This window comes from Rhynchophorus ferrugineus, unplaced genomic scaffold (genome assembly GCF_030347505.1).
Source record: "Rhynchophorus ferrugineus isolate W39M unplaced genomic scaffold, kcgeb_rfMv2 rfM3, whole genome shotgun sequence".
In the NCBI taxonomy this organism is placed as follows: Eukaryota; Metazoa; Arthropoda; class Insecta; order Coleoptera; family Curculionidae; genus Rhynchophorus; species Rhynchophorus ferrugineus.
The window spans coordinates 57,840,124-57,849,605 of NW_027472582.1; the positions used below are offsets into that span (position 1 = coordinate 57,840,124).

Consider the following 9,482-nt stretch of genomic DNA (forward strand, 5'->3'; position numbering starts at 1 on the left):
GTAAATTTTTCCTTAAAACGCATCTATCATGCTGTCAAAAAAAATCTCCACTAATTGTCAATTCTGTCAAATTTAGTCGTCCACCAAAAACTATCAAAAATTGTATGCTCATGTTTATAGAAGTTTGAGTCTTTTAATATTTTTTGAGACTTGAACGTTGTTGAAGTCGTAAAAGGAACTAAAATAACGGCTTTATAGTGTATCCGGGATAATAACCTTACTTTCTATTATTTCGCAACAGTGTAATATGTTCTAAATTCTAACTACATTCCGGCATTTTACATTCTTTCATCTGATATTTATTTTGCAACTTTCTGAGTTAGTGTTAATAAAATTTAGGAACGAGAATTTCACTTACCGAAGTCTATATAAATACAGGTCAGTTACCTATTAGGCGTATTTTTTCACTTAATTATAATAATTTTTAAAAAGAATTTTATTTCTTTGTTTCAACATGGTATGAAAGAATCTATAGATGTTACTTTTTTTTGTATCTGTTTGCTAGTTTTTAAACATTAATTTATAAACAGTTTAAATTAATCAGTTAATATTGTACTAATTTATTTAATTCTTAATTATGAGGAATTATTGTTTTGACATATTTGTTACCTGGTTAATATTGTCAATAGTTTTCCCCTCATTTTCATCAATTATAAAAATTTCACATAAAAAAGGTTAAAAGTTTATGTTTATTATTCATTTTGTAATATTCAAATGCATATGTAATTCTGATATGTAATGGTATTATGAAAATTTATTTTCAATATTCATTCATTTCTTTGTAAAATTGATTCCAATTTTTCAACTGTATTATTATTTTGTTACTCTTTAATAGGTCAACATTCTTTGTACAATGGCTGATTCTGCAAGTGAGTCTGATTCAAGCAGTATTGATGGTGGACCTATAATGATGCCACCTAGTCCCATTACTAGGGAGCAGTTACAAAAAAGAATAGAAAGTTTACAACAGCAAAACAGGGTTTTAAAAGTAATAAAGGAATACTTACATACATATATTAAAAAATTTAAAAAATAATTTATAGGTTGAATTAGAGACATATAAACTGAGGGTTAAAGCTTTACAGGAAGAAAATAGAGGTTTAAGGAAAGCATCTGTTATAATTGTAAGTAAACTTTTCTATTTAATCCGACTTTTATAAATCAGATATGTTTCATATATAGCAAGCTAAAGCAGAGCAGGAGGAAGAATATATTAGTAATACTTTATTGAAAAAAATTCAAGCACTGAAAAAGGAAAAAGAGACATTAGCTCATCATTATGAAAGGGAGGAAGAGTGCCTCACTAATGATTTATCTAGAAAACTGACCCAATTAAGACAAGAAAAATGCAGGTAAGTTTTAGGTTATTACCTGTTTTGATTACATATATTTAAAATAAACTTTAAAAATACGAATATGAATTTATTATATTTGCAGTAGGTATTATTTCATCTTAATAATTTACTTTATGTATTTACTAATACCTATATGAAGTTACAAAAATCACTAGATTTGTGGATGTATTATTAATATTGGTTATTTGTCATATTTTGTATTAAATGTTTAATGGTAATTGTTCAAATTAATATTAGATTAGAGCAAACGTTGGAGCAAGAGCAAGAATGCTTAGTCAATAGATTGATGAGGAAAATTGAAAAGCTGGAAGCTGAAACATTAGCTAAGCAGAGTAATCTGGAACAGCTGAGAAGAGAAAAGGTAAAATATTTATCAAAGACGTGTAAATATCTTATAAGTATTTTTTAATAAGGTGGAACTTGAGAATACTCTGGAACAGGAACAAGAAGCACTTGTGAACAAACTATGGAAGCGAATGGATAAATTAGAAACTGAAAAAAGAATGTTGCAAATTAAACTTGATCAACCCGTCTCTGATCCAGCTAGTCCAAGAGATATCAGTAATGGGGACACTGCAACTAACCTCAGTGCTCACATTCAAACATTGAGACAAGAGGTTGCCCGTCTGAGGCAAAATTTAGCAATTAGTCAACAAGAACATACTCAAAAAATGCAGAAGTATGCTCAAGAAGAGAGAAATATCAAAGAGGAGAATTTGAGGTATTATTAATACATTCAGCATTCATTTGTTATATTGACATTAATTTAATTTTAGATTGCAAAGAAAATTACAACTTGAAGTAGAAAGAAGGGAAGCTCTTTGCCGCCATTTATCCGAAAGTGAAAGTTCATTGGAAATGGAAGAAGAAAGACATTACAATGAACAAGTATTTGGGGTGAGACAACATACAGTTTCTCCAATTCCATATAATCCATCACCAAGTCAAAGCCGGCCATTAAGTCCAGGTAAGCTAATAATGTTGTTTTAATGTTTTTGTTCCTTGGATAATTTTAGTAATATTCAACAATTTATGATGTAATTAGTCTGTAAGTTTGGTCAATGATCTGTAATGTCAGAATCAGACTTTAAAGAATTATTAACTGATTAAAAAATTAAAAGCGACACATTGTTCTGATTCATTACAGGATTGGCTTCACATATTCAAGCAGCTTCACCTCGAATATCTGACGCTCTTCTAGGCACAGTACCTCCGCCACGCTGTCCAACTTGCCTCCAAACTCCAGCGTTCCAAAGTAGTCCACCAGCTCCACCACATCGCAGGCCCTCTGAAAGATTTGTAAAACCAGCAGTACCAGCTCCAAATAGCATTAATCCCATAGTTGGTACTGTTCAAGTACTACCTAGCGTTACTACAACTTCTGTTGTGCAGCCAGCAAGTCCAATGGATACCAGTAATAGTAAGGAGTAAAAAGTATGTATAAGTTTTGTATAAATATTTCAGCTTTTGGAGTTTGGAGAACTAAAAAAAGCTGTGAATAGAAAATTTTATTCTTACATAGTTAAAATATAATGTATTTGTAAATTAAAAGTAGATATGTAATAGTGCCGTAATATTAAGCCATTTTTTCAAAACCGGTATTTTCGGTAGAAACCTCAGATATATTCCATTATTTCCAGGATTTAACATTATAGGTATACATTTAAGTTAGTATAGACATGTTAAGACAGTAAACAAATTATTTTCTAGATAAAAACTATTTTTAATCTAAATAAAAGTTTACACCTTCTTTTTTATATTCAATATCGCAGCTTAGAATTATTGGGATGAGAATTGAAAGTCATCAATGATTACATATTTTTAAGCAGCACTACAAATTTTTAATAGCCCCAATCTGTTGTTTCGAAAATTATTCACTATACAGAAGATTGTATCTACAAAACTTCATTTTAAACAAATATAAAGAAAAAATAAAATTATCGCTTCTAATTAGGTGATATGATCAAAATATATACTTAACTATAACACTGGAAAACTAAACTTAAACAAAATATAATTGAATGTTTATTGTATAAACTAAGTGTTTTTAACTTTTTTTTAAAGTAATTATTAAATGAACACTCAAATTCCAATATTATTTTCTCAGTAAAAGCCATTATATGAATATGTCATCTTGATTCGTCACCCGCTGGGAAGGTTTTGTTGAATTCAACATCATGGTTTTCATTTTCTGAGAGCTTTAAGCCAGACTGCTTGTATTAACACTAAGTGCAGCTGCAACACGCTACACATATTTCCTATAAAACCGCAGAAACTTAATATTTAATAGTATCAATAATTACCTATCTAACGCATTTTCCCAGGTTACCAATATCTGGTTCTTATTCGTAGTAATTGATTAAAGGCTCCAATTTATAACCTTTAATTATATTATTTTTAAGGTTTTATCACTAATGCTTTGAAGAACCTCCCTCTTTTTGGCTAGAAAATCTTAACAAACAAACTTATAGTACTTGTAGTAAATTATAATTGTTCCCGAAACAAAGAATCGGAAGGGAAAGACACTTCGTGCTCAATAAATGACTAGAAGCGCTTTACAGAAAAATTATTTTAGTAATTATTGCAATAATTAAAGAATGCTATGAATGCTATGATGCAAATGTTAATATCAAGCATTACTACCACTGTAAAATTTGCAAATTTGAGACAAAACGTAACAGGTTTATATTTTTTACGTTTTTGTTGTTGAAAGGTTTTTTCCAATTATTCTGTCTATTCAAGACTGGAAGAACCAATTTGAAATAACTTACAAGTTGATGAAAATCCGATCGCTATTCCAACCGTTAGTCTTAAAGAAATATACTTTAAAAACAATATCCACATAAATACAAAATGACGCAATTGTTGAAAACCAGAAATGGAAAAATGAAAATCGGTGATCTGACATGTATCACGCGACAGGGCAGTCCTACAACGATGGTCGCGGGTTTAAATCCTGCTGGCGTATGGTCGTAAATTTATGTTTGTGATTGTTTATAATTGTGTTTATTCAAAAGGTAAAAGTCTCAAAATTCTACAAGGGAAATTATCTCAGTCACATCAGTAACCAGTCTGGGTAAGATCGGATGAACTCTAAGTTGGTTACTGCCAGTTCGGCGCCAAAGTAGTAGGACCAGTCCAGATAAACCCTAGTTGGTAAAAAGGAGACTTTATTTTGAAGTAAAACGAAAATTTTTTCATAATATCGGCGCAGAACTACATGTCCATCAGTGAAAATAAAGGATCCACTGTTACTACAACAGAGAGGCAACAACTTATAACTATATCCGGACGAACTTGTAAATTATTCGATTGAATTTTTGATTTTTTTTTAATTTGCTAGGCTTGAAATTATATTCCGGAATATCATTACTGCTTTGTAACGGTAACAGTGAAAAGTTTTGTCAGTGAAAAAGGCGAAGAATATCAGCGAGGCTACAATTTTAAAAGAAAAATTTCAATACGATAGCAGTTTGCAATTTCCAGTGCGACTCGGATTTGCAAAGTTTAGGAACAACAGTCCAAATTTGAAAGTTTATGTTGTCCAAATCCAGGTCCATATTCTAACATTTGTGGATTCCTTACTCATTGCAAAACTGTCCGATTTATTTAGCTTGACATACATGGTGTTTTTTCTGCCTGGTGTTTACTGTGTTTACAAATGGTATTAAAATCTCAGTTGACTACAGGGATGTGAACAAGATGTAATATATGACCGGCTAGTTGAGCACCGGCGCACTTAAATAAAATATAATCTTAGTTTGTTTAGGTCGTTTTTATTGTTTATTAATTATTAGCTAAAACTGTTCTTTCCCTTTGAAAATGCGATTACAATTATCAACATTTTAGGGTAGTTAATGGATTTGAAAATCGAAAAACTTAAAATAAGGGGAAACTTGTATCAATAGATATACTTATATATAGATATACTATATATATATCAATAGATATACTATATGCTATATGTTACTCAAATGTATTAATATACCTTCCTTCTTCAAGCAGCTTTTAGATGAGACATCCAAAACGAAAGAAACAAATCAAATTTAGTGTCAAATATCGCATATTTCAATTTCGTTTCGTCAGCATCGTTATAATTAGTTATATTTATTCACATATTATATAGACATATTGTATGTCTAGGCTCTTCTTTTACAATTTTATAATTTTCATGTAGCTTGTGTGTATTACTTCAGTATACTAAGCATATTCCAAACATGTACAATAGTGTCTGCAACAGTGTCAGTATACAATCAGAATATGGGATATTCTTATAAAGCATATATGCCTACATATTATATTTTTTAATAACCACTAGGAACTACGACACTGATATTGATATATACAATTTACATACATACTCTATGAAAGAGTGTTCCATAACTACATTATAACATAGATACATTATGTGAGGTTTTATTAAAATTACCCTGTTCTGGTAATTTTGTTGATGTTGTCTTAATTTTTATTAATACTTTAAATTTTAGTTACATTTTTGAATGAACTTTATTCCAGTAATATATAATATACTTTAACTGTATTTAACTACGTTCTTAAACTCAATTTGTTGTTTTAGCTTGGCTATAAATGTGTTTTCTCCTATTTTTTATTTCCTCTATTACCAATAAAAAAAACTAGTGTTTTTTTTCAGAATTTCATCAAATATTCACAACCATATATAAAAAATAAGTAAGTAAAAAGATAACCCTAGAGTTCTCTAGCTAGTATGTAGTAATAGACACAACTTGTAGATTAGCGTAGTGCGCGTGCGTTGAGCGATCATATAGGACATTTTGTTCATTTCTCTGTAGTTTTTTTTAATGTGTTTCATATTAATTAACAGATTTGTCAAGGAGTAAGTACTTTTTTGGTGTTATTTCATTATTTATCGGAAAGGAGACGAAAAATAGACTAGAGGTCTGTTTATTCAATTAAGTAATGGAGGATTTTGGTGCTTATTTTTTAGAAAAGCTCAAATATAGTGACGGTGAGTAAGATAGTTGGTGTTTTCGAAAGAAAACTCCGTGTGTCTTGTCTTCGTGTAGGTTGAGAATGGAAAAAACAAAAATGTGTAGTAAAAAGTACCTCATTAAACAGATTGTACCTATCAACCATTTTTTAATTTACGTGAAATGTCAACACATGTCGGGTACACCTTATTAATTTAATTTAGTGGGAGCTTTGGTGGTTGAGGCAACAGAGTGATCCTCTTACTGCTGTGATAGTCGCGAATTCGAATCCCACTGGAGCTTGGTTGTTTTTTAATGTAATGCAATTTTCGTTTGTGATTGTCTATCGGCAAAAGTGTAAAATCCGATAAGGAAAACCATCCAGGTCATGCCGGTAGTCACACTAGCTAAGACCGGATGTCTATTAAGTAAGCCAACCGGTAGACTTAACGTCCACTTCAGATAACTTGTTCTTAGTAAAAAGGAAATTAAAATATAACAAAAATTTGCTTTAATGTAGTGATTTTGTTTAGTACCTTATGTATAATTTCTGTCTTTAATTTGTTTTTCAGGTCTTTAATCAGGACATGCAACTTTTTATCTATATATCTGGATTATTAATTGCGTTTGTGTAACGTCTGAATTAACAGGACATAAGACGAAATTGCAGCGAAGAAGAATAATTCTGATACATCATATCTTTGATCATTTTAACGCTTTTTGCTGTATTAAAATATATATCCTATATGGTACTTATATATTTGCTTCGACATTTTTTATATAATACAGCATGTTTGAGCTTGATATTGATAACGATTGTTTAGAAAACGAGTCCACATTTCCACGGTTTTTCCTGGTATTCTTTTTACTAAATTTATTACCAGTTTTGTTGAGTGTTAACAAATGTTGAATATTGTAATGTAACCGTTAAATATAGGAGGCGATTTCAAAGAAGTTGCCTCTTCATTGCCAAGTTTTTACACTCCTTTTGTGATATTTAAAATTATAAAACAATGAAAGAAGTGTGCGTATCTAACTTGTAAACAACTATATAGTGTATTTTCTATTACATTTTAATGTTCTTTATATTGGTGGTGTTTCTCTTCTCCGGTGTCATTTAACTAGATCATAAAACGTTAAGATACCTCTAGATTAATTCACAGTATTTTAAGGAGAGTGACTTTGAAAATCATTAATGTTTTTCGAAAAATTGCGTTGAACAGTATGTTCCATTTTTTCTGTGAGGCAGATAAATAGTATATCTGCTTTTAAATTTGTAACGTTTCTTAATTGAGTAGGTTTTCTGTTTCTTTCACAATGAATTTTGAATTTTACAGTGTTGACTTGTTTAGGTAAAAATGATTTTTAAAGTTATATAGAAAATCTCGCTGTTAGTAATAAGCAATAATGGGCTTTAGCTTATGATGTATATTATCTTTCACAAAAATATAAATTGTCATTACAGGGTGGTCAAGAAATATGTTCTCATAACGATTGGTGGACGTTTTTAAGGATGGGTCGAAGATATTTTTCGAACACCTTGTAGCACATTTTTAAAATCAAGACTAACGTGTAACGTCTTGTTTAGCCATACAGAAATGTTCCAAATGAAATAGTTTATGTATTGCGAACTGGCTTTGATCAGTTTTTCGTTTTTAATAAGGAAATTTATCAAAGTGATATTAGAATAAAAAAATATAGTTCTTGATTAGGTTTATTGCATCTTAAAATAGCATCCACTTTAGGACCTAAAAACACAATGAGAAATAATTGATAATATATAACTTTTCTGCTGGAAGTAGGTTAGCATTCAACATTTTATATTTTTTTGAGACCGATACAGCTTTCTATCGATTATAATGCTTATTTGTGAGTACATTTTATGCCAAATGTCATAGGTGGATATCTAATATGGTGCTATTAAATAAAGTTAGTATCATTGACAATATTGCCAAGGGAGGAAAACACTATTTAAACGACAAAGTAGTAGATTTTTGCAGTGGTTAGTGATATTGAGTTCCCCGCTAAATAAACCCTAAATTGCGGTTAACCATTTTATTTTTTTATAACAGTGTAAAGATACAGTTTATTAAAATAGTCAAAATAATTTTTTTTCTATCTTTTTTCCTCCCTCAGCTAATCATGAATGATAAAATGAAAAATGCTTGAAATTCGAAAATAACCAGGGTCGTTTCTAGTTATAGGGTTGTTTAATTTTTTTAGCCACCCTGTACATTAAGATATTTAATTTCTTTTTTTTTGTTAAGTTTGTGGCTAAGATTTAAAGAACGTAATATTCTGAAGTTGTATGTTAAGTTTCCTTTTCCGCTGTGGAACCAAAGTTTTGCTCAGTTCAGATTCCACTATGTGTTTTTTAAAAGTACGTTTTTTTGGTAATCCCATAACAATTATTTCTAAGTAAGAACGTGTGATTAAATTTGTATTATGTTTTTTTAATAAATAGAGATTATTTGGATTGTGTGTTTTATTTTAATTAAAATGGTATAATAATTTTCTCATCCATTCAGATGTTCATTTTACCGTGATATGTTAAAAGAGTACTGAGACACGTAATTTAAAACGTGCTTAAGGAGTACTCAATATTATCGACTTAACTGGGCTGGGTTACCAATATTTGGCAGTTTGTAAGTAACCAATGTCACTAAAGCTATGATTACTTGCAAAATTACAGTCTTAGCTATAAACACAAACATATATGTCATTATTAACCCAAATTATCTATCTTATAATATTATCCCCGTCTCAACCAATAGGCTGCTGCTTGCTCACAATTCTTCACCGTTCTGGTCTCGTATATTGTCAGTCTCCTATTTTTAACAAGCTTTTTTTGGACAATTTCTCCGCAACAACACTCGTTATTTGACAAATACGTCCAATATGCGACTTTTTAGTTTTACTCGTTACATCTTAATCGATTAAGCCATGTCTCTGCGATGCGTATTATATTGTGAAGAATGATTGAAGCCTTACTGTTCTGTATTACACGCAAACATTGTCTCAGTTGAACATCCGGTATAAAATTTAGAAATACATATAATATCTATAAAATATATACAAAATATAGAGTAAGACTCGCATTATAAAGGATAACCAATTAGAAAAGCAAATAGTAGAGTTAATCCCTTTGAAAATATTTTTAGGCCGGTCAGTCACAAGC

At 30.1% G+C, this 9,482-nt stretch overlaps 2 protein-coding genes across 5 annotated transcripts in view; both read left to right on the plus strand.

The window, feature by feature from the left end:
• Chmp1 (Charged multivesicular body protein 1) overlaps window positions 1-9,482 on the plus strand; it is a 395,687-nt gene that overhangs the window by 13,352 nt on the left and 372,853 nt on the right. The window lies entirely within an intron of this gene.
• On the plus strand, window positions 34-8,780 carry LOC143194257 (coiled-coil domain-containing protein 6). 4 transcript variants are annotated; one of them, XM_076400916.1, is made up of 9 exons: window positions 34-378; window positions 836-988; window positions 1,044-1,124; window positions 1,183-1,352; window positions 1,593-1,716; window positions 1,769-2,076; window positions 2,132-2,322; window positions 2,503-2,789; window positions 6,877-8,780. In XM_076400916.1, the coding sequence occupies exons 2-8, from the start codon at window positions 854-856 to the stop codon at window positions 2,784-2,786; spliced, it is 1,293 nt and encodes a 430-aa protein (XP_076257031.1). In that variant the 5' UTR covers window positions 34-378; window positions 836-853; the 3' UTR covers window positions 2,787-2,789; window positions 6,877-8,780. The 4 variants fall into 4 exon arrangements, with proteins under 4 accessions (XP_076257031.1, XP_076257033.1, XP_076257032.1 ...); XM_076400918.1 differs by having other exon boundaries at window positions 2,557-2,789; XM_076400917.1 differs by lacking the exon at window positions 6,877-8,780 and adding an exon at window positions 6,007-6,043.